The following is a 22,667-nucleotide window of genomic DNA, read 5'->3' as shown; positions in this document are numbered from 1 at the left end:
CACTAGGAAATTCCTGAATTGCCAAGTGAAGCTTCCTTGCCTGTGAAACTGTTTCTTTGTGACTTCTGTAGGAACACTATGGGAACAGTGAGCCTGGAAAAAAGTGGATGGGGACGGGCTGCTAATCCGAAAGCATTCACCAAGCTTTGGGGGCAGCACGACGGATTCATGACAGGTAGGACCCAAGAGATAACTTGGCAAGACAGTACACATTCATATTCCAGATGGTGCCCAGGCCTCTGAGTGCAAGTGTCCCCAGTTCTCACTGAACTCCCGAGTTTCTCGGCTTACTTATTTACTACATTCTTTAAATTACTAAAGCCATCAAACTTATGTGTGCCTCCCTAACTGCCAAAGAAAGGCAGGTGTTGGGCTGGAATAAAAGTGGGCAGCCGGACAAAGCAACACGTCTTTGTTTATAAAACACTTTCTCACCCACTAAGTGCGCCTCAAAAGTTGCCTCGTCATCACAATAGCCCTCCCAGACAGACAAAATGGTCATTATAACCCGTTTCCAGAAGAAAACGTGTGAAATGAAGTGTGTTAGTTCATAAGCACATCTACTGTTTCCTCTTTTCCTTATTTTTTTGCTATTTTGAGAATTAGGTGAAAAATGTAGCTAGTTTACTACCATATAGAAGATTTCTTCGACCATATGAGGCATCACAGAACTGCCTGCCATGAACCCCTGCATGGGACACCCAACTGGGGACCCCGACCCTCCTACAAACCCAAGCACTGCCCTGGACACACAGCGTGTGCAAGCTGCCTACACAACTCTGGCCCATGCAGGTGCTCTGTAACTGGGCCAGCTTTCCCCCACTCCGACTTCGGCAATCTGTGTGAGCTCACAAATCCTGTTCCTAACAGTCAACGGGGAAGCGCTGAGGACAGCCCGTGTGTGATCGTCATTTCTGAACTTGGATGGGCGTGTGAGATTCCTCCACAAACCTGGGACTCAAAGTATTGAGCGATGTTTGCATTTTTACCTTCTATACTCTGTCCGTGTAGGGACCATGTAGGGTGTTTAGGCCTTTCTTAAGTTTTATGAAATAATGTAGCTGGATCTCTTGCCTACTGTTATGTTCTCTTATACATTGGACCATATAGCCTGCTACATATTTAAAGGTTTTATCCATTTATTTGAGAGAAAGAGAGAGCACAAGCAGGGGCAGAGGGACAAGCAGACTCCCCGATGAGTGGGAAGCCCCACTGGGGCTCGATCCCAGGACCCCGAGATCATGACTTGAGCCAAAGTCAGATGCTTAAAGGACTGAGCCACCCAGGCGCCCCAGCTCCATATTTATTTTTGTTTGTTTTTTTAAGATTTTATGTATTTGTCAGAGAGAGTGAGTGCACAAGCAGTGGGGAGAGGCAGGCAGAGAGAGAAGCAGGCTCCCCACCAAGCAGGGAGCCTGACATGGGGCTCAATCCCAAGACCCTGGGATCATGACCTGAGCGGAAGGCAGATGCTTAACACACTGAGCCACCCAGGTGTCCCAATCCCTGCTCCATATTTAAAGTAGCAAAGATACATATTAACGTGGAAGAAGTCCTTCTCATTGTGGCAACATGAAATCATGGGGAAAGCATGGCTCTCAGAGTAAAACAGAACCGGACTCAGGTCTCAGGTTAGGGGCTCAGCAAGGCATTTTTCCCTTTATATATTCCTTTATTGGAAGTCTCTAGCTCGTAATCCTCCATGCAGTGGGAAATTAACAGAAGGCTCTAAAGAGCATATTAAAAACAATGCTGTGCATCTGAAATTGCACAAGCTTGCTGGTCTGTCCTTGGTCAATGTCAAGCACCCGCCCAGAGCCCAAGGCGGTTACATCCAATCTACGTTCCTGCCAGTGGTGCTCCCGGTACCCTACACCTTCACCAAAGGCATTTCAAGGGACCCGATCGTCTTCACTTGGGGCCCGCAGAAGTCTGCAAAGACCCGAACCTAAGCCTCCCCCCTTCCCTCCCCGATCCGACGCCGCCGGCTCCTACGCCGCCGCCGCACGTCCCCACCCCGGACTGCTGCGGGCGGTGCACGCCGGCACTCCCAGCGGGCCCGGGGCCCGGCCAAGGTGCCCTTGCGAGGACGCGGCCATACACCCTCATGCCGACGCAGGAACCCGGCCCGTCGGCGTCGGGACCGTCACCAACGCGCCGGGAGGGACCGCCAGCCAATCCCCGGCGGGCCCCGGCCGTTTTACGGCAGCAGGCCCCGCCCCCGAGCGCCGCTGAGGGGCGGTGAGAAGGTGTGCGGCGCGAGCGAGCCAATCCGCGTCGCCACTTCCAGCCCTGCGTCCTCCCATAGGCCGAGAGCCGGTCGATGCGGCGCGGCCGTAAGGCGGAGCCGGCTGTCGTGAGGCGAGCCCGCGGCGGGGTGCGGTGTCCGTGCTGTCCGCTAGGCTGGGTGTCATTGGGCTCCGAGGAGCGGAGGCGAGAGCAGTGTGGGCGGCCTGGTGTCGGGCACGGCCATGGCGGGCGCGCTGGTGCGGAGGGCGGCGGACTATGTCCGGAGCAAGGACTTTCGGGACTACCTCATGAGGTGACGAGACCCCCGGGCCGGACCCCCGGAACCACCGAGGTCTCCCGGAGGTCGGGTCTGCGCCGCCCGGGACGCGGAGCCACAAGGGCGCAGTAGCCGGGCGGCGGGGCAGCGGGGCGGTGGTCGAGCGGCGGGGCGGCGGCGGGGCAGGGGCCGGCCGGGCGGGGGACCGACGCGGCAGCGGGGCGGCAGCCGGCCGGGCGGGAGACGGCGGGGCGGTGGACCAGCGGGCAGCGAGAGGACCCTCGCCCCCGGCGCGGTTTCCTGGCTGGAAGTCGCCGAGTCCTCGAAGTCGGGCGGGGCCTGGTGCACCTGTCCGGCAGCTGCGCGCCCAGGTGTGCGGTGGCGGTGCCGGGATGCGGGGCTGGAAGGCGCCAGTGCGAGGCGCTGTGAGAGCGCTGGTGAGCGCAGGTGCGCGGCAGGTGCGCGCGAAAGCCTGTCCTGCAGCCACGGAAATACAAATGCTGGGTCCAGCTCGGCTTTCGGTTTTTTCGTTTGAAAGACTTCCAGTCAAAGCCGGGAAGGGAGTAAAATCTCACTTTTTTTTTTTTTTTTTTAAGATTTTATTTGTTTATTTGACAGAGAGGGAACACAAGCAGGGGGAATGGGAGAGGGAGAAGCAGGGATCCCGATGCGGGGCTCGATCCCAGGACCCTGGGACCATGACCTGAGCCGAAGGCAGACTCTTAACAGACTGAGCCACCCAGGCGCCCCTCACATGTTTTTAGATACGAATATTCTGCCAAAGTGGAGTATCTCCAAGGACATACTTTCTCTTACTCGATTTTCTTTCCAGTTAGAATCAAAGGGCGTTTGCGAGTAAAGGCCTGAAGACACACTTGCTGTATTTTATTTTCTCCTCGAATCTTGAGACGCCTGCTTTTATTTCAGAATATTTAGTATAACTTTGAAACAGTTTTAAATAGTTTTTTGTTTTTTTGGGTTTTTTTAGGGGTATAATTTTTAGTTTTCCTGGGTTGTGATTTTAAAACTTAGGTAGGTGTAGGGCCGCATTTTGGGTTTGTTCTTTTTTTTTTTTTTCTTTCAATAGTTAATAGTGTGGTAAAGAAGCAAAATGATGACAGCTGAGGAGAAATAAGTCCTGTAACTATCCAAAGGATGCAGTGTGAAGGCAACTGAATTTTTGCCAGTATAAAAAGGATTAATTTTTAAGGCCTGAACTTTGTTGCAAATACTGTTTACTTCTAATTTTACAGAGCAGTACCATGAGAGAGAGAATTCAGTCTCAAATGATAGAGTAAATTTGGAAACAGGCTTCACTCCTGACTTTCCAGATAGGAAGTTTCTGTACTTAAATAGGACTGTGATTGGGGCACTTGGGTGGCTCAGTCATTAAGCTTCTGCCTGCGGCTCAGGTCATGATCCTGGAGTCCTGGGATCGAGCCCCCACGTAGGGCTCTCTGCTCAGCGGGAAGCCTGCTTCTCCCTCTCCCACTCCCCCTGCTTGTGTTCCCTCTCTTGCTGCCTCTCTGTCAAATAAATAAAATATTAAAAAAAATTTTTTTAAATAAATAAATAAATAGGACTGTGATTAATTAAGACAGATGTTTAGTACTGTGGAGCAGAGTGATTTATCAGATTAATGTGTTGGGAAAATCTGAGCAAGTAGTAATAGGAGGATATGTTCTCAGTCCCTGCAGTTAAGTTTCTCTGGCTTCGAATGTTACCTTTTTTACTAATGTTTTCTGCTTTGGATAATGAGCCTTCCTAATCCTTAGGTACAGCTAGGGATAAAATTGTACAGAATAATTAAAAATAAAGTGATTACACTCATTCATATTTTTAAAAAATACTGATGGTTACCTAATGTTTGTAGTAGTGTTATGTAATGTGATAATAGGAATTATGTAATAATAGGAATAATTTGTTCCTAACCAGGAAGAGAGCCTGGTTTTCTATTTCTTATTTCTATTACTATTTTTACTATTATTTTCTATTTCTTTTTCTTTTTTCCTCTAGTAGATAGGTTTCTGAGAGCCAGGCTTCTCCATTAAATACTTTGACATATGGCTTAACCTTTTTTCCTAAGATTAACTTCATGTGGCTTACTGTGCATATACTTTTTCCAGTGTTACTTTGAGTTAAGCTTTGACTCAATGAGGAAAAGAAGAGAATTGCAGTGTCCAGGAAGAGAGCTGCCTGCTAGGGTACCAGACAGAAGAACCGCTCCTAACCAAGGGATCACAAGCAAGTCTAATCCCAATGGACCTCGGTTACTATGACATGGGTTTAATGATATTGCCCTGTCTGATTGGGTTCTTGAGAACATTAAACTGGATGAGGGATGTGAAAATACTCAGAAACTCCAAATCACTGTTCAATTAATATTCTATTTTTTGTGTGTGAGCAGAAACACAGTATACTGTTACAGAAAAAGTTAAAATCTGAAGTGTGAGGCATAATGTTCTGTGATTTCTGACCTGGAGTTACTTCTGCGAACTGAGTAGGTGAGTAGGTGGAGGGAGCTGCCAGGCGTGTACTCCATACCATTCTTGGCGCAGTGGGGTTTCCTGCCGGCGCTGCCAGCGATGGAGGTTTGAGGCTGGTATCTGAACTCTTACCAGATCTTTATGTAAGCTGTTTCTCCTAGAAAGAGAAACTCTTCCTCCTAGAACTTAGCAGAGGAAAGTTTTCCCTCTGTGTTCTTCCAGGCTTCTTGCTCACAGCCCTGTTGTGCTTTTGTACAGAAGAATGAAGCATAAAGAAGAAAACTTCATTGTGTCCCTCTTCCAGATCAGAAATGAGGTTCTTCTCACCTCCTCGAGAACTTGTTCTATCTACTTTGCACTCCCTACCATCTGAAGATCTGGATTTTTTTTACAGCCTACTGAAGGGATATAGAGATTTTTCTAAACTAAAGCTGTTCCAGAATTTTAAAAACTATTTTAATAACATAGTTGAGCGTTTCAGAAAAAATTTAAAATCATATCTCATACAGATATTTAAAGTTCTGTCAGTCACATTTTATGAGTAAGATTGAAATGTCTTTCTTACTAAAGTGGATTTCCAAGTGTATTTTTTCTTTTTAAGATTTTATTTTATTTATTTATTTATTTTAAAGATTTTATTTATTTATTTGCCAGAGAGGGAGAGTATAAGCAGGGGGAGTGGCAGAGGGAGAAGCAGGCTCCCCGCTAAGCAAGGATCCAAATGCGGGACTCGATCCCAGGACCCCAAGATCATGACCCAAGCCGAAGGCAGATGCCCAACCATCTGAGCCACCCAGGTGCCCCAAGATTTTATTTTTAAGTAATCTCTACACCCAACATGGGGCTCCAACTCATAATCCCGAGATCAAGAGTAGCATGCTATATCGACTGAGACAGCCAGGCACCCCTCCGAGTGTATTTTGAAATGTTGATTTTTTTCACTGAGAAAGAGGAGTTAAGGAAACAGGCTCTAACCATAGGTAGTGTGTGGATTTTGATTGGATCCAGCCTAGAAGAAAACAGCTATAAAAGGCATTACCAGGACAACCAGGGACAATTAAATAAGGTCTTGCTATTAAATAATTACAATTTTTACTATAAGTGATTTACAGTATTATTAAACCCAAATGATGAGTTAGAACCCTAGCCCTGGTAATTTTTAGCTGTGTGGTCCTGGGCAATTACCTTTTGTGCTTTGGTAGCTGTTTAACAACATAGCGTAGTGCTTGACAAGAGTAGTATTCCATGTTTAGTTCCCTGGGTTCTGGTACCCTCTTTTTGGTGCCTTCCATCACTCATGATTTCTTACCTTAATGAGGATCTTGCATCAAGAACTTCCTGGACCTCTGTCATTATTATTACTTTTTAAGTAATCTCCACTCCCAGTGTGGGACTTGCACTCGTGACCCTGAGATGAGGAGTCGTGTGCTCTACTGACTGAGCCAGCAGGCACCCCTATCTTTTTTTTTTTTTTTTTTTTTAATTCTTCATATACCTTCTTGATGGAGTAAAAAAAGATAGCTCTTTTTGCTTTTGCTGTTCTGTCCTCATTCCTTGCTGTCCTTGCATTCCTTCCCTGTCCGGAATTTTGGTTAGGAAGAATAAATAAGATTGAACAAAGAAGTTGTGAGGTGTAGGACATACGCTTTAATGATCGAGTCAGTAGCAGTCTATGCAGATTTACTCTACAGATTTACCCCCCTTCCTGAGAGGTGAACGGGTATGTGTATATGCATGTATGTATTTGGATATATACATGTAAAGGATGTTTTCTTAAGCAGAACCTAGGTCATGGAGTGTTTTTAAATTCGTTAGCCTGTTAGCACACTTACAAATCTGAAATTAATGGGGTGTTTGCCGTGAATATTCTTTAGTTAATAAGGTATGCTATTCTAATTTTAACTCCTTGTTTTCTGGAAAGCTTTGAAGATTTCTTACTACCCAGGTGAGAAGTTCCAGTAGAACAACAGGGACCCCTTCCCAAATGATAGACTAGCAGAGCTGGAACAGACCTTAGGTGTCTGATAGTCCAACACCTCACTTGCCACACGAGAAACTGATATTTAGACCAAACTTGAGACTCTCTGGACACCAAGTTTGTGGAGCCACAGCGGGAATGTCGGGTTAGGATTTAGAGGAAGATAGTAATGCACAAAAATGGTTCAAAAAGAAGTAGGGTTGGGGCACCTGGGTGGCTCAGTCAGTTAAGTGTCCAACTCTTGATTTCGGCTCAGGTCGTGATCTCAGAGTCCTGAGATCGAGTCCTGTGTCAGGCTCTGTGCTCAACGCAGAGTCTGCTTGTCCCTCTCCCTCTGCTCCCCCCCCCCGCTCGTTCTTTCTCTCTCTCATAAATAAATTAAATCTTTAAAAAAAAAAAGAAGTAAGGTGTGAGGTACTTTGTGCCTCTCCTTCTGCCACGCTGCTTCTGGTACCCTGCCCCTGGTTTTCCTTCCCCGCCATATAACTGACCTTCAGACATCTCATGAAGCAGATAGTGTTGAAGCAGAACTGGCCACAAGAGAGCCTTGTTGTCTGTACAGTCCAGTTTCCAGAGGTCTTTTCTGTTCAGTTAGTTTGGACCAGCAAATGGTCCAGTGGAACATCACCCATTCTAGTTGTGAAAACTTCCTCATTTTAACTTGAATTAGAAAATCTGGTAAAACTTGGTGACAATAAATAAGACGTAGGTGAGCATTTTCAGGCTGCAGGAGAACTGCAGCTTAGAGCATCTCAGACTCTTACCCCACTTTACTGTAAGCAGTGGCTTAAAGAGACCGTATGAGGCTGTCGCTTGGACCCCTTAGTACTGTCTAAGCAAGTGACCAGTTACGTGGACTAACAGTGCTTTCAGAGAAAGCTAACAGGTACTGTCTGCAGTGTTCAGGAGACATTATGAAAGTAAAAATGAGCTTAGAGGAAATCTCAAACCTACCAATCACTTCCAGATTAAAGAGAAAAACAAGATAAGGTTTTTGGTGTTTTGTTTTGTTTTGTTTTTAAAAAACACATGGTGGTTGTCCTTCATCACCTCCACCATCATCCTCAGCCGGGAAGGTTGAGTTTCCCCCTGAGAGTTCAAGGTTGTAAGTGAACACAAGAAGAAAGACCCTTATACTTTTTTTTTTTTTTTTTAACTTCATGGAAATAAAGGCAGCATACCAAATAAAGAGAAAAATCAAGGGTTTTTTTTTTTTTTTTTTGAAGATTTATTTATTTGAGAGCATGCGTGCACACTGGTGAAGGGGTTGGGGGTGTGGGATGAGGGAGAGAATCTCAAGCGGACTCTGCACTGAGCGTGTAGCCCGTCTCGGGGCTCCATCTCACGGCCCCGAGATCATGACCTGAGCCAAAATCAAGAATGGGACACTTAACTGACTGAGCCACCCAGGTGCCCCAAAACCAGGGGTATTTTTTTTTTTACAGTTTTACATTACTCTCCCCAAATTGAAGTTTGTGTGTTGCTTATAAATTTATCATTCTTTGGAACAGATATTCATACACACTAAGAAGCTTTTCTTTTTTTCATTAGCATGGCTCTGCAAAAATATGCATTCCAGATTTTCTGACTTAGTTGATTCATGTTTTGGACAGCTGACATAGAATTAAGAGATGTTGAGTTGTGGATTTTTGTATTTACCAGTGTTGTTTAGAATTATTTTATTCTCTGATTGTTTTACAGTCATTAAATCACTAAGTAATCAACATTACATTCTTTTTGAATTTTTATTCAGCTTATTTAAACTCTTAACAGAACAGCTCACCCATTTCTCACATCCCCACACCCTGCCTCTGGCAGCCACCAATCTGTTCTCTGTATCTATTGAGCTTATTTTTTTGGTTTTGTTTTTAAGATTACACATATAAGAGAGATCACACAGTATTTGTCTTTCTCTGACTTATTTCAGTTAGTGTAATGCCCTTGAGGTCCATCCACTTTGTAGCAAATGGTAAAATTTATTTGTTATGGTTGAGTAATATTCCATTGTATATGTACTACAGTTTCTTTATCCATTCGTCCATCAGGGGACACTTAGGTTGTTTTCATATCTTGGCTCTTGTAAATAATGCCTCAGTGAACACAGGGGTATACATGGCTTTTCAAATTAGTGTTTTTGTTTTCTTCAGATACCCAAAGTGGAATTGCTGGGTCATATTTAATTCAGTTTTAATTTTTTGAGGGACCTCCATACTGTGTTCCACGGTGGCCACACCAGTTACATTCCCACCAACAGTGCACAGCCAGTTTACATTCCCCACATCTTTGCCAACACTTTCTTTTAATATTTTTGATAGTAGTCATTGTAACAGGTGTGCAGTGATACCTCGTGGCTTTGATTTGCGTTTTCCTGATGATTAGTGAATGTGGAGTATCTATTCATGTACCTGTTGGCCATCTGTATGTCTTTTTTGGAAAAAAGTCTATTCAGATCTTCTGCCCATTTTTTAATCATGCTGGGTTTTTTTTGCTATTGAGTTGTATGAGTTACTGTTTTGAATATTAGTCCTTTATCAGTTATATGATTTGCAAGTATTTTCTTCCATTCAATATGTTGCCTTTTCATTTTACTGATGGTTTCTTTTACTGTGCAGAAGCTTTTTAGTTTGATGGAGTCCCACTTATTTTTGCTTTTGCTGTCAGATTCAGAAAATCATTGCCAAGACCACTGTCAAGGAGCTTACCGCCTAGTTTTCTTCTAGGAGTTTTATGGTTTCAAGTCTTTAATCCATTTTTGTGTCTAGTATAAGATAATGGTCCAGTTTCCCTCTTTTGCATGTGGCTGTCCAATTTTCCCAATACCATTTATCGAAGAGACTGTCTTTTCCCCATTGTGTGTTCTTGGCTCCTTTGTCGTAAATACATTGACCAAATATGTGTGGGTTTATTTCTGGGCTCTATTCTGTTCTATTGATCTGTGTTTTTATGCCAATACTATACTGTTTTAATTACTACATCTTTGTAATATAGTTTGAAATCAGCAAACCTGATGCCTCCAGCTTTGTTCTTCCTTTTCAAGATTGCTTTGCCTATTCAAGGTCTTTTATGATTCCATGCAAATTTTAGGATTGTTCTATTTCTGTGGAAAATGCTATTGGAATTTTGATAGGGATTTCATTGAATCTGTATATTGCTTTGGGTAGTATGAACATTTTAACAGTATTAGTTCTTCCCAACCCTGAGCATGGAATAGCTTTGTGTTTGTGTCTTTAGTTTCTTTCACTAGTATCTATAGTTTTCAACATACAGGTCTTTCACCTCCTTGATTAAATTTATTACTAGGTGTTTTATTCTTTTTGATGCAGTTGTAAATGGGATTATTTTCTTAATTTCTTTCTGATAGTTTATTATTAGTGTAAAGAAACAACAGATTTCTGTATACCGATTTTATGATCTGCAGCTTTACTGAATTTGTTTAACATTTTTTGGTGGAGTCTTCAGGGTTCTCTCTATTTTATATCATGTCAACTGCAAATACTAACAGTTTCTTTCCCTAAGATCTTTTTTTTGTTTTGTTTTTAAGATTTATTTATTTGAGAAAGAGCACATGAGCAGGGTGAGGGCAGAGGGAGAGGGAGAGACAGTCTCAAGCAGAGTCCCTGCTCAGTGTGGAGCCCTTCTCGGAGTTAAGTCACACGACCCTGAGATCATGACCTGAGCCGAAATCAAGAGTCACTTGACGGACTGTGCACCCAGGTGCTCCTTAAAGGTTTTATTTTTAAGTAATCTCTACATCCAAAATGGGGCTCGAGCTCACAACCTCGAGATCAAAAGTCATGTGCTCTACCAATTGAGCCAACCAGGGGCCCCACAAACAGTAACAGTTTTACTTTTTTCTTTCCAATTTCAATGCCCTTTCTTTTTCTTCCCTAATTGCTCTGGCTAGGACATCCAATACTATGTTGAATAAAAGTGGCAAGAGTAGACATCCTTGTTCCCAATCTTAGAGGAAAAGCTTTTAGCTTTTCACCATTGAGTGTGACATTAGGTGTGTGCTTGTTTTATGTGGTCTTTATTATGTTCAGTTACTTTTTATCAATACAGTCTCTGTTTCTCCTTTGTTGAGAGTTACCATAAATGGGTGTTCAGTTTTGTCAATTTTTTTTTCTGCATCTATTGAGATGGCACATATTTTTTGTATCCTTCATTTTGTTAATGTGGTACAGTGCAGTATATGGCACATTGATTTGTGGCTGTTGAACCATCCTTGACTCCCTAGAACAAATCTCACTCGATCATAGTGTATGGTCCTTTTAATGTACTGTTGAGCTAAGTTTGCTAATATTTTATCGAGGATTTTTGCATCTATGTTTACCAAAGATATTGGCCTGTAATTTTCCTTTTTGTATGGCATCCTTGTTTGGTTTTGGTATCAGGGCAATGCTGGCCTTGTAAAATGTTTTTTTATAAGAGTTCTCCAGTGAAGCTCTGTGGTCCTGGACTTCTGTTTGTTAGGAGGTTTTTGATTACTGATTCAATTTCTTCACTAGTAATCAGTCTGTTCAGATTTTCTATTTTATCTTGATTCAGTCTTGGTAGGTTGTATGTTTCTGGGAATTTATCCATTTCTTCTAGGTTGTCCAGTTGTTGGTGTACAGTTATTCATAGTAGTCTCCTACAGTCCTTTGTATTTCTGTGGCATCACTTTTAATATCTCTTACATTTCTGGTTTTATTTGAGTTCTCTCTTTTTTTCTTGGTGAGTCTAGCTAAGGTATTGTTTATCTTTTCAAAGACCCAGCTCTTAGTTGTATTGATCTTCTATCTTTTTTGGTTCCAATTTCATTTATTTCTGCTCTAATCTTTGTTATTTTCTTCCTTCTAATAACTTTGGGCTTCTTTTGTTTTTCTTTTTATAGTGCTTCAAAGTATGTTAGATTGAGACTTTTCTTGAGACTTTTGTTTCTTGAGGTAGGCATTTATTGCTTTGAACTTCTTTCTTAGAACTGCTTTTGCTGCATCCCATAAATTTTGGTATGATACATTTCCATGTTCGTTTGTCTCAAGGCATTTTTTTATTTCTTCTTTGACCTATCAGTTATTCAGTAGCATGATCTATCTTGGAAAATGTTCGTGTGCACTTAAGAAGAATATGTATTCTGTTGCTTTTGGATGAAATGTTCTTTTCTGGTCTGTTAACTTCATCTGGTCTAACTTGCTAGTTAAGGCTTATGTTGCCTTACCGATTTTATCTGGACGATTTATCCATTGATGTAAGCAAGGTATTAAAGTCCTTCTATTATTAAATTGATGTCTGTTTCACCCTTTAGGTATGTTAATAGTAGCTTTATATATTTGGATGCTCCTATGTTGCAACTGTTATGTCCCCTTGTTGGATTAACCCTTTTACCATTATGTAACACCCTTTTTTGTCTCTTATTACCCTCTTTGTTTTAAAGTCTATTTTGTCTGATATCAGTATAGATAACTACATTATTTTGTTTCCATTTGCATGGAATCTTTTTCTATCCTTTTAGTTTGTGTGTTGTAGACAGTATATAGATGAATCTTGGTTTTTTTTTGTTTTTTTTTTAAACCAACTCAGCTATGAAGAATTTAGTCTATTTACATTTACAGGAATTGTTGGTGGGTATATGCTTATTGCCATTTTGCTTATTTTCTGGATATTTTTGTAGTTCTCTGTTACATTGTTCTCTCTCTTTCTTTGTGGTTTGATGACCTTTATTTTTTGTCATTTACTCTAGGTTTTGCTCTGTGGTTACCATGAGGCTAATATATAACAACTCATATCTGTAACAGTCAGTTTTCAGTTGATAACAACTGTAAGTTTGATCTCATTCTAAAGCTCAACATACCCCCCTTATTTTATGTTTTTGCAATATTTTACATATTTTTTCTTGTCTGTCCCTTAACTAATTATTGTAATCATTGTTATTTTTACTACTTTTGTCTTTTAACCTTCATACTAGTTTTATAAGTAATTAATCCACTTACCTTTGCTATATATTTATTTTTCCAGTGAGATTTATTCTTTCATATGTGTTCTTGTTGCTAATTAACCCCATTTCTTTTAAGGCTAATTTAATGGTGATGAACTTCTTTAGCTTTTGCTTGTCTGGAAAATTCTTTCTCCCTCCTTCAATTGTGAATGATAACTTTGCTAGGTAGGGTGCAGTTCAGGAAGAGTTCTGAATTGAAAACTAAATTATCTCCAAGTTGACATTTTAGGTTTTAAAAACTACATCTTTTAAAATATTTTTGTGGGAAAAAATGTGCCACTGGTAATTTATGGCTAATTAAATATGGTTCTTTGTTCAGATTCTGAACAAAGATGTTTTAAGAATAATGACACTGCAAAAACCAAAATATCCAGTCAAGAAATGGGCAGAAGACATGAACAGACATTTCTCCAAAGAAGACATACAAATGGCCAATAGACACATGAAAAAGTGCTCAACATCCGTATCCGGAAAATATAAATCAAAACCACAATGAGATACCACCTCACACCAGTCAGAATAGCTAAAATGGACAAGTCAGGAAACAACAGATGTTGGCAAGGATGCAGAAAAAGGGGAACCCTCCTACACTGTTGGTGGGAATGCAAGCTGGTGCAGCCACTCTGGAAAACAGTATGGAGGTTCCTCAAAAAGTTGAAAGTAGAGCTACCATACGATCCAGCAATTGTACTACTGGGTATTTACCCCAATGATACAAACATAGTGATCTGAAGGGGCACCTGCACCCCAGTGTTTATAGCAGCAATGTCCACAATAGCCAAAATACAGGAAGAGCCCAGATGATGTCCATCGACAGATGAATGGGTAAAGAAGAGGTGGTGTGTGTGTGTGTGTGTGTGTGTGTGTATACACACACACACACACACACACACACAATGGAATATTACTCAGCCATCAAAAAGAATGAAATCTTGCCATTTGCAACACTGTGGATGGAACTAGAGGGTATTGTGCTAAGCGAAATAAGTCAGAGAAAGATAAACACCATATGATTTCACTCATGTGGAATTTAAGAAACAAAACAGATGAACACAGGGAAAGGGAGGGAAAAATAATAAAAGATGAAAATAGAGAGGGAGACAAACCGTAAGAGACTCATAACTCTAGGGAACAAACAGGGTTGCCGGAGGGGAGGTGGGTGGGGGATGGGGTAGCTGGGGGATGGCCATGAGGGAGGGCACGAGATGTGATGACCACTGGGTGTTTTATGCCACTGATGAATCACTAAATCCTACCTGTGAAACTAGCAACAACAAAGAGTGGTGACACTGCAGCTGAGTGTAGCCCACAGTCTGCTAGGTCACGCTGATCCAGTAAGGCGGCCCACCCCTCCTGCCACAAAGCCCCCTGCCCAGTTTGGACTTCCTGTGACGTAGTCTTGGGTAACACAGTCTGTTACCACAGTTGAAACATAATTCGTTCTAACAATTCACTTAACTTTGAAAGGCTCTTTCTAGGCCTCTTGTATTTCATAATAGAACCTATTTGAAGAATATTATTAGCACTGTCAACAAATATTTTCATGCTGGAAATTAGAACCTTCTCAACCTCCAAGTCAAAATGGTGAGAAGAGCCGTTTGGATGTGTGTTTATAAGGGATTTTATCATTTTACTTCATTAACTCTTTCAGTATATAAACTTTTAAGATTTTGCTGTACAGAACAATTAAGCTATATCCTGCAAAAAGAATTCCCATTTCAGAAATAGAAGTAATTCATTATAAAACTTTTGATGTATTTTTAAACGGTACCAAGTTTAACATTCAGAAAAACACAGTGTTGAAAGTTTTTGCTACTCATTCATTCAACAAAGACTTTCTGAATGCTTGTAAATGCCAGGCACTGTTTGAGGTTCCAGAGTTTTGAAGTGAACGAAATGTATAATTACATGACTATTTTTAGGGGCTTTTGTTCTGGTGATAACCTGTTAGTAAAAATGGCGAGCTCACTGTTGCTAGAGTTCTGTAGCACTCCGTTCTCTTCTCGTCATTTCCAGAGAAATGCCGTGTGCAAGCCTGGGCTGCAGAAGGCAGCAGAGCATCGTCCCCGTGGCCTGTCCAAGTGACACGCCATGAATGTCAACACACACCAGATCTCAGACACTTAGTACAAAGAAAGAATGTAAAATATCTCATTGCTAAGTTTTGGTTGAGTACATATTCATTAAAATATTTTTGATATGTTAGAATAAACTTAATAAAATTCTGTAGTTTCTTTTTACGTCTAATGTGGCTTCTAGAAATTTTAAAATTACATATGTGGCTCCTAGTGGTGACCTGCATTATATTTCTATTGGACAGCTTCACTCTAAGGCTTATGTTTATTTTCATAAAATTGAGGTTTAATTTCGCTGGGTCGAAGTTGTTGGGAATGCGTCCTGCTCAGCTGGTCGTTCTGCTGCTGAAACTTGGACACACGTGTGAGGTTGAAGTAACCTAAGAACCGAAATCTTCCAAAGCATCTGATCTTTTTTTTTTTTTTCCCCTCCCACACCTCTCCTGTCTGAACCTTGGGGACTCTTCACAAAATAGTACGGTAAGAACACTGTTCTACTTTATTTCAGGCTCTTGCAGGCTTTGTGCATTGCCAGACTTACGGACAGCAGACCTGGCTTCCTTTGCTTGAGCTAGCAGATGCAGATGCAGCCGCCATGCCTGGTGGCTCTCCCAGTGGCCCCTTGGTGGTCCTCATCCACTCGGGGCGCTCACTCCTGGCAGGACCAGTGCATCGACTGCTGAGCTGGACCAAACACGTATTTCCAAACAGGGAAGTGGGAACTAGAAGCTTGCACTAGATAGAAAGGATGCATTCTTAACTTTCTAAGGTTGGATCTTGTAGTAACCTAGTGTTGAGATCATTTTTACCTTTCATGTTCTTTTTAAGAAACCTGTCTGAAGTGTAGCTCAATGTTCATCATCACAAGTATGTATACCGCCCCTAACTTGCAGAACTGTTCATGTGTAACAGTCCTCACACTAGAACCTGTGACGCCACCCTTTGAGCGCAAGCCCCCCAGGGCTACTTGAGGTGTCAGATCTACGCCATGGTCCTGCTCCTTGGCCCTGGCTGTGGGTGGAGACGCCTTTGTGCCTGGTGGTGGAGAACTCTCCAGGCTCCGTTCCAGCCCCAGCTCTATGCGTGAGAAGGTAGACATTGGACCAACGCGCAGAGCAGAGCTATCTATGGAAAGAGATGAACTAGAAAAAGTTGGAACTAGACCAAAGTGGAGAAAGGTCAGGTCAGTAGGGGAGGAAAGGGAGACACTGGCACGACAGGGAGCGGAGAAAGCAAGGGCCTCCCAGGAAAAGGACAGGTGGGGACAGAAGGCAGCTGGTAAGGGAAGGCGAGGCACCAGAGCTCTGGTGGGGAGAGGGAGGGGAAATGGCCACCCCACGTCCAGGTATAAGAAATAACAGTTCCAAAAGTGTGGGTCTTCCTCAGACAATATCCAGTCCGAAGACAAGAGGACTCATTAGCCACCCCAGAACCTCCGAGATCCTTTACACCAGCTGTGTCTGATTTTCGGGGTCGTAACTCTGCTGTAGATGCTTCCATGCTTAGCTTGCTGGCCCTGTGGGGGCTCTGGCGCTTTACAGCTCCTGGTGGCCTGGGCCTCCTGCTTACATTGAAGCGCGTTATGTAAGCGTTTCGAAATATTCTCCTATCATGCCAGACATAATTCTCATTTACTTTTCTTGTATTTCCCTGGTTTCCTACTTCTTACGGAATTCCGGATTTTAATGACTCCTGGTCAGTGTTAGAAATGCATTCAGCAGTCTGAGTTTATCTTAAATGCTCTGAGGGCAGAAGTGGATCACTGATAATAGTCTGATAACTGAAAAGGGTGTTTAGCCAACAATGTGTGGTTTCTCTCATACTCTAAAGTATTGCAAATTGTACATTAATAAAAGAATTTTCAATTTAATGGGAGAAGCCACTGAACTTAGTTCAGCCTCAGAACTTCAGTCGATTGGATGTTGTTGCCGTTAAACATGGACGTTGTTTTGCTGTCCTGGGACGGCTGCCGTCACAGCCTGAAGAGCTGTTGAGCCCTTTCCAGGCGTAGGTTGCTGCTAGGACTTTGAAAGTATCTTCCAGTCTTAATTTCTTAGTATCTCTGGGGTTCTGAGTGATTTCCAGGCTCTCTGATCCAAATACAGCTCATAGGAGCTGAAAAGCCAGTTCTCCCTTTTTAAGTTGCCTTCCTCAGAAACAGTCTCCAATCTGGGGTCGGCATTGTAAGAGAGATTGACAAATACCTTAATGAAAATTTGAAAAAGAGATTTTGATAGTTTAAACATTACATTATCGAGAACAGTTGTAAGGAGGTTTAAGTTGCGGCCGGCGGGAATTGGGTAAGAAGTTAATCTGATTTAAAGTTCTCTCAGTGGGACGGAGATTACCTACCGGTAAGCTGGAAGTTGGTGCGGACCTTGGTGAAGGGCCAAGTCCTTTCTGACTCGGGGCTCACCCTGGAAGAGCCTCCAATGTCCAGGCAAACCCTTGAATAGTCCGTGCCCAGATGTTAAGCGGCCATCCGTTAACCAGTAAACCCGCACAATGTAAACATGAAGAATCATTTCGAACATTCCCATTATAGTTTAAAGGAAGAAATTGCAGTGTTCACACCCGCCTTACCCTTCTCCTCTCCTCTCCCCTCCTCTCATTTTGTAGCATTTCTGGGGCCCTGTAGCCAACTGGGGTCTTCCCATTGCTGCCATCAATGACATGAAAAAGTCTCCAGAGATTATCAGTGGGCGGATGACATTTGGTAAGGACACAGATTTGAATAATTGGGAGGACTTTAGGCTCCTGTTTACATTTCAGGTTTGTAGCTCCAGATACTTCAGTCACTGTTGGAAAATAACATACAGATATATGATGGCACAGAAGGGTGTTGCTTGTGCGTGCGGAGGAAGAAAATGGTTTTGCTTTGAAATATTTATCCAGGAAGTGTTAAGGTCCTGTGTGCCTTTAGATCTAGTACACACACCTGAAGAATGTGTCCTCTTGCACTTTGTTTGGAAGAAGTGCCTTTAAATTTATTTGGAATCCTGATACTTGACCATAAAAGTCTCATGGGGATTAAGTGGCCATTCTTTGAGACAGTGGGTTGCAAACAATTCTAAGGGGACAGAAAAAGCAGCTAGAGCAAACAGCCCACTCTAGCAAACAAACGTGTGCCTGAAACGTTTACTAAGCAAAATACCTCACAGTAGAGAAAATACAGGATGAGCTTCCCATTCTTGGGAGCGTTTAAGCAACAACTTTTATCGTGTGGAAAGTTTTAGCAGAAGAGCTCTTTTTCTGATGAAGGCGATTGAGCCACCGATGTGTGATCACACCGGCTCCAAGTCTGCTGGATTGTGAGTCTTTGCTTTGCTGTTTGTGGCAGCTCTCTGTTGTTACTCCTTGACGTTCATGAGATTTGCCTACAAGGTTCAGCCTCGAAACTGGCTTCTGTTTGCTTGCCACGCCACGAATGAAGTAGCCCAGCTCATCCAGGGAGGACGCCTTCTCAAGCACGAGTAAGCAGATCCGATTTAATCGCTTCTGTCTTGGGAACTGGGGAGAGAGAAACTCAAATCTCGAGGCCTTGGGGGGCTGGGTGTGAATGTGTGTATGGAGACAGGTGTTACCGGTTGGGGAAGCCGGATTCGGAGCAAAAATGTGCCATTGGGAAAGAAGAAATATGCTGCTGAATTTAAAACCCTGATTGGCCAGTGAATGCAATGCAAATTAACATTTTTATAAAATGATAAGTTGAAATAAATGTAAAGGTGTTTCTGAACGCCAACCAAGGCCTTTGGGGTGGGCAGTGAAATTTGTTTCTCATTGAATTTTTTTGTGTGTTTGTCTCCAGGATGAGTAAAAAGGCATCAGTGTAACAGTGGAACTCGAGAAAGCAGGTCTGCGGAGGGACAGTGTCGCCCAGTGCTGCTCAGAATAGTCTTGCTAAGGAAAATCAGCTGAATGCTATTTTTACTAACCAATTTTTCTAGAAATAGCGGAGAGTCCCTAAACCAACTCTCTGCTGCCTTACACATACCGGATGTTTTACTTCTTTTCATGAAGAGTAGCTCAAAATATGCAATCAATTTAATAACTCCCAATGATGGTTTTATCTGCAGTAATATGTATATTACTTGGTAGAATTTACTTAATGAAAAACCGAACAGAGAAAATTTGTACTTCTTAGCACTAAAGTACTCAGAGTCCTTAACTCTTTACTGACCACGAGCCCACCGCGGGCTGGCCCCACGCGCTGTCCTCGCCAGCCGTAGAGAACGGGTCTGTGCTTCCACGCGGCGTGTATATTCAAGTGCTGTAACTTGATGGCAATAAATGACTTAAATATTTGTCAAACGAGTATGATTAAGTATCTTGCTGTGCTAGAATATCCCTGAAAAGACCGTTGTGGGTAAGAGTGGAGCTCCCGGGAAGGCGTCCCCGCGGCTGGAGGGTGGCGGGCTGGCGCTGGGTCCGCGGGCGCCCGGCGGGAAGGGGCCCACGGCGACCACAGCCCTCGCCTGTCCGCTCCCGTTGTGCGGTGAAGGCAGGGCTGTAAAAGCTTCGCCGGGGACGCTCGGCGGCCTCTGTCCCCGTGGCAGCGGCGGGCGCGGGCGGCCTGGGCGCCCTCTGCGTCGGTTCTCTGCGGCCGCTTTCTCTTTGCGGGTGGAGGCCGTTCACCAAGCGTCTCCTCGGTGCTCTGGCGCGCGAGCTGCCCTCGGGCCGGGGGGCCGGCGGGACTGGCGCTGCTTCTCGTTTGCGCGGGAGAGGGCGCCACACGGGCCCCTGGCCGCCGGCCGCGCCGGGACCCCGCCTGCTCGGGGCCCCGCAGTTGACCCGGCGTGGGGTGGCTGAGAGGCTGGACTGGCTTCGTGAAGTTCCCACAACGCCTTGTGCTCGGCTGCAAGTAGCCCAAACTGCAGGGGCGCCGAAAGGACCAGCCGAAGCCTTCCCGGCCCTTGCTCTCGTCCGCTGTCCCACGCCAGCCAGCGCTGCGCTTGTGGTTTGGGGTCTTCCTCTGCTGTCCCTTGGAAGGACTCCCGCCTGCCCGGCTTGTGTGCTGGTGAGAGCAAGGGCCTCTCCCCACCTCGCCGAAGCCCCAGGAGCCCCGGGGACTGCGGTGCCGACGTGGAGCAGGAAAGGCCGCGTGACATCGAGTCTGCGGGGCTGCTTCGGTGGACCTTGTCCCTACAGCTCGGAGAGGCCAGCGAGGTCACTGCTCTCCAACAGGTGCTTCTGACGCGAGCCGGAAACCTGCAGAGGGACCCAGACGAGCCCTCGGGTGGGAAGTACATGCAGATGCAGAAGTCACACAAGGAATGAGAGCCCCGTGCCCCATGGAAAGGAGCGAGGGGCCCACACCGGACCCCGGTCTTGTCCCTGGCTCCCTCAGAGCGTCCGAAGTTGCCAAGCGTCCGCCTTCTCGGCCCAGAGCCAAGTGCTCGCAGGGACGAAGGTGGGGGAACGGGTGTGCGGAGAGGCAGCGAGAAGGGGCGCGAAGGGTTTACGAAAGGAGACAAGCGTGAGAAGGTGTGAGGCTCCGCTGCTGGGGCCGGGTGCCTGATCTCACCCAGCATCAACGCCTGCGTGAGTGTCCGGAGCAGGCTTCCTTTGTGTTTTTATTTTAACTGTTCTTGGTTGCTTTACAATTGCCAATGTGGCTCATTAGCAAAAAGGACACTTCTAACAACGGGGTTTCAGGCCGGGTAATAGCCTTGTGGAGAGAAGCCTGCGGGCTGGCTGTGCGCCCCTCCTGCCCCCGGGACGCGGCCGCCGTGCTCGCACCAGGGACCCCGAGGCCTGGGCCAGCTCCGGCTCTCCTGCCTTATCCCGGGACCCGGCAGGGCTTGGTCTCCCGGGGACGTTTGCGGTGTGTGATCACAAAAGGTGGTGTTTGCCCTGCGCTCAGGGCGGTGTGCTCGGTGGTGGTCATCGCTCCGGTCCCTTCGCACGTCCTCAGCAGGTGCGCGGTGTGCGGGCCACAAGCCCGCTCGGGTCGGGAACGCAGGAGCGGGAACGGAGCCGGCCCTCAACGGAGCCCCAGCCCCACCGCTGAAACGCAAAGACGGGATTGGGTTGAGGCAAAACTGGATTTACCTTAAGAAGCCCAGTAGGACGTATTCCAGATGTTTCATTACCGCCGGTGACGTTCTCCCCAGAAATAATAAACAAGGGCTCAAAGTCTTTTTCCTTCCCAATAATAAAGGTGGTGAGGACACAAACGCGCTGTCGAGCTTCCAAGGTGAGGTTGGCACGAGCTGGCGAGGCTAATGTGTGGTTTTGGCTACACAGGCGTCTCCTTTCTTGTTGTGTCAGCTTCGTGGGGCGGAGGAGGTGACCGTCGCCCAGTGCTTCCTGCACGTTGTGTCCCTGCACTTGGCACCTGTGGCCGGTGTGAGGAAACCAGAGAATAACCGCCCTTTGTTTCCTAATCCCCCCTCCCCTCCTCGGCCTGGCTCAGCGCTGCATGGTCCCAGGTGCCTGGGTGGGGGGGGGGTGGTCCTGGTCCTGCCCGCCCGCCTCAGGCTGCGCTGTCACTCCTGGACCTTTTACACCCGCAGCTTGGCTCCGCAGGGGTTTTCTGGATCCTTCTGTATGGGGCGTTTACAGACTAGTGAGGTAGGAAGTGCGAGTCCTTACATCTGAGGTCCCCACAGGTCCACGTGAGGTCACATTACTTAGAAGTCACTTGATGGCCTCAAAGATGAGCTCCCTTTGCAGGTCTGGAGGGGAAGCAAGCTTAGAGACCACGAGACCTCGTGGTCTAAAGCCAAGCCCCGGTGAGGAGCGCAGACGGCAGGGGTCTGTGTGGAAAGCGCCATCCTCGTCCCCCCATCAGCAGCTGCCGAGAACTGACCTCAGCCCAGCCAGCCCACCGGACTCCCGGGGTTCGGGGTTGGTTTTGGTGGATGTAACAGGAGCCACAGAAGAATTGCATAAGGATGAGCTACGGGCAGCTGTCTTACAAAAGCTTTATTACGAGAGCTCAAATCTGCTTCACCTCCAGGCGTAGCAAGCCGTGTTCGTTGGCCAGCAGGCCCAGGACGCTCCCCGTGAACCCGGCCCTAACTACTTTCCTAACTCTGGAAGCTCGTCTGTCTGCGGCAGATGTGACCATTCTGCAGCCCCAATGGGCCCTTCCCGCCTGAACTAACCATTGGGGGGGGCGGTCTTCTGTCTGTTTCCCAGCAGCCCCCCCGCCCCCGCTAGAAGGTGGTAGGTCCCCCTCACTCATCAGGGCTGCTCATGTCACACAGGCGCAGCCCCACAGGGAAGGCGGGACACACCTGCTCGGTTCTCTTCCACCCGACTGTACAAGCAAGGGATTGCTTCAAAAGCTGTTTCATGTGTAAGAGATTACTGTGGGTTGTTTTTTCTTTTCTGGCTTTTTCTTTTTTGAGCATAAATATAGACTCATGAATTTTCAAAGATTTAATGTGGTTTTATCAACTTGGGTTATTCTGCTTTTTGTGTTTTTGTATTTGTTTTGTTCTTCATAGCTCATTCTTCCCTCTCCCCACCCCTAGCTACAGAATTTTTTTTTTTTTTAAAGATTTTATTTATTTATTTGACAGAGAGAGACACAGTGAGAGGGGGAACACAAGCAGGGGGAGTGGGAGAGGGAGAAGCAGGCTTCCCGTGGAGCAGGGAGCCCGATGCGGGGCTCGATCCCAGGACCTGGGATCATGAC

At 45.3% G+C, this 22,667-nt stretch overlaps 1 protein-coding gene across 2 annotated transcripts; it reads left to right on the top strand.

Moving 5' to 3' along the window:
- The first annotated feature begins 2,365 nt into the window (after window positions 1-2,365).
- MPC1 (mitochondrial pyruvate carrier 1) lies at window positions 2,366-19,333 on the top strand. Of its 2 annotated transcripts, XM_081829298.1 has the most exons (5): window positions 2,366-2,542; window positions 4,116-4,119; window positions 17,642-17,738; window positions 18,363-18,495; window positions 18,831-19,333. In XM_081829298.1, the coding sequence occupies exons 1-5, from the start codon at window positions 2,472-2,474 to the stop codon at window positions 18,853-18,855; spliced, it is 330 nt and encodes a 109-aa protein (XP_081685424.1). In that variant the 5' UTR covers window positions 2,366-2,471; the 3' UTR covers window positions 18,856-19,333. The 2 variants fall into 2 exon arrangements, with proteins under 2 accessions (XP_081685424.1, XP_081685423.1); XM_081829297.1 differs by lacking the exons at window positions 2,366-2,542; window positions 4,116-4,119 and adding an exon at window positions 11,823-12,774.
- The last annotated feature ends 3,334 nt before the right edge of the window (window positions 19,334-22,667 follow it).

Source organism: Leptonychotes weddellii, chromosome 8 (assembly GCF_054177405.1).
Source record: "Leptonychotes weddellii isolate Sample4059 chromosome 8, ASM5417740v2, whole genome shotgun sequence".
Taxonomy (NCBI): Eukaryota; Metazoa; Chordata; class Mammalia; order Carnivora; family Phocidae; genus Leptonychotes; species Leptonychotes weddellii.
Note: the sequence above shows the minus strand (reverse complement) of the source record. Positions and strands in the feature narration are given on the sequence as shown.

Bases quoted from the DNA above. Each gene is read 5' to 3' on its own strand.
- MPC1 (XM_081829298.1), top strand. From the start codon at position 2,472: ATGGCGGGCGCGCTGGTGCGGAGGGCGGCGGACTATGTCCGGAGCAAG. The intron at 17,739-18,362 runs GTAAGGACACAG...TGTTTGTGGCAG, and splicing joins CAGTGGGCGGATGACATTTG to CTCTCTGTTGTTACTCCTTG. The intron at 18,496-18,830 runs GTAAGCAGATCC...GTTTGTCTCCAG, and splicing joins GGACGCCTTCTCAAGCACGA to GATGAGTAAAAAGGCATCAG.